Source organism: Seriola lalandi, unplaced genomic scaffold (genome assembly GCF_002814215.2).
Source record: "Seriola lalandi dorsalis isolate HSWRI2012SDOR001 ecotype SW California unplaced genomic scaffold, Sedor1 jcf7180002000758, whole genome shotgun sequence".
Lineage (NCBI taxonomy): Eukaryota > Metazoa > Chordata > Actinopteri > Carangiformes > Carangidae > Seriola > Seriola lalandi.
In genome coordinates, this window is record NW_019471417.1 from 1 (window position 1) to 1,895 (window position 1,895).

At 40.4% G+C, this 1,895-nt stretch overlaps 1 protein-coding gene across 1 annotated transcript; it reads right to left on the minus strand.

Annotated features, from left to right (window-relative positions):
* Window positions 1-178: 178 nt before the first annotated feature.
* On the minus strand, window positions 179-1,888 carry LOC111662897 (toll-like receptor 13). Its single transcript, XM_023416918.2, has one exon. The coding sequence runs from the start codon at window positions 1,869-1,871 to the stop codon at window positions 354-356; it is 1,518 nt and encodes a 505-aa protein (XP_023272686.1). The 5' UTR covers window positions 1,872-1,888; the 3' UTR covers window positions 179-353.
* Between the last annotated feature and the right edge of the window lie 7 nt (window positions 1,889-1,895).

Sequence of the window (1,895 nt, forward strand, 5' to 3'; positions counted from 1 at the left end):
TTTAGCTAGGAGTGTGCTATTGTGAAGGCTATTTGACTTTTATGTATGTGTGTGTGGGGGGGGGTACATGCAAGAAAACACATTTGTGCAATTGTACAATGGAAGAATGGTAAGCATCAAGCATTACTAAATATAAAACGAAACTGATCACAAGATATTAAATGACACTGCTGATTCATGCTTGAATAAATGATGTTATTGTTAGTCTTACAATGTATCACACTGTTTATTCACAGATATTTTCATGACCCTCTCCCCGCAGCAGAGACTTGAATCATTCATTTAACATACTGAAGGTTTTATCCCGACTAAATCACAAATAAAATAAAATAAAGTAAAATCCTCAAATCGTTTTAAGGTAGCAAGTAATATTCTTCATCTGATGTCTCAAAAGGTTCAGTTTCTTCACTTTCAGCATTAACACAACCTTCGTTGTTGATATTTTCTTCCATTTTGAGTCTGCTCCCCATTCTCATTGCCCTACGCAGCTGATTCCAAAACAGTTCTTGGGCCTGCATTGGGTTAGTGCAGTCTGAGTCAGGCCACTGCAAATAAGTCTTTTTTAACATGACTTTCCGCATGCGGTGATAGGCTGACAGCTGCCTCTCAGAGATTGGCTCCAAGAACACGAGCAGAAGAACATCTCGGTGCTCATCAAAGAGTCGGTAGCTGGCAAGCTGGATTTCTAGTGAACACCACTCACTTTGTAGGAAATTCCTGCTCACCACACAAATAGTTTTACGGCTGCTGTATACAGCAGAGACAATGTTGTCCACAATATCGCGGCCCAGTTCAAAGTCCCTGTGATGTAGGCAAAGTTTAAAAGATGATCCATTTCCCTCCAGGTTAGGCAGCAACTGGTCCATGACCCATTGGTCATCAGAGGAATTATAGGAAATAAATGCATCATATTTGCAGTTTTCCTCCTCCTCCCTAAGCCTGCGCCACTGATCACTAAACCATGAACGGAACACATAGTAGCTGTACTTCATTTTCCAGTAGAGTTTGACATAAAGTAAAGGAGTGACTGTGAACAGGAAGATCACCACCGCTGTGCTAAAGAACAGGTACTCTCCTAGATCTATGTAACAAACGTTAGTTTTGAAGTTGTGGAATTTGTAATTTGCATCATTTTGGCACTGTAGATTATAGAGATATACAACCTGGACATTTTTGTTATATATTGTCCAGTTTTGCAGCAAGCTGTTCTTGCAGGTGCAGCTTAAAGGAATGTTACGTATGTCAAGGTAGCGGAGTTTTGGTAGACTCTGTAGTGCATCTACATGAATGCTCTGCATCACATTGCGGTTGAGCTGCAGTGAGCTTAACTGTATAAGATTCCCAAAAACCTCCTTAGAGAAGTTCTGAATGCCCATACTTTCTACAGTCAATTTGGTCAAATTTCTTAGATTTTTAAAGACTCCTGGTACTAGTTGTGTCACCCCAACACAGCACTTATCCAGTGTGAGGAACTGTAAGCTTGTCAGATCATCAAATACATCAGGAGGCAGATGAAAGATGTTATTGTTGGTGAGATACAGAGATTTTAGTGAGTAGAGGCCACGAAAAAAAGTGTGGGGCAAAACGGTCATGCCATAAGGCCGCTGCCCATCCAATTTCAAATCACTGAGTTTGCTGAGATTCATAAATGGTGAGCTGTTATTTTCAGTGAGGAAGCGAATCTTATTACTTTGTAAATCCAGCACTTTGAGTGTATCTTGAAATACACGATAGATGGAGGTGTCAATGTGTTTGAGGTTGTTTCCATCTAGATAGAGATTGGACAGACTTTTTAGTCCATCAAAACCTGATGGCTGAAAATGAGTGATCTTATTACCTCCCAGGTCCAATGTTGTCAGATTCCGAAGCATGAGGAAGGTCCCATTGAAAATGAC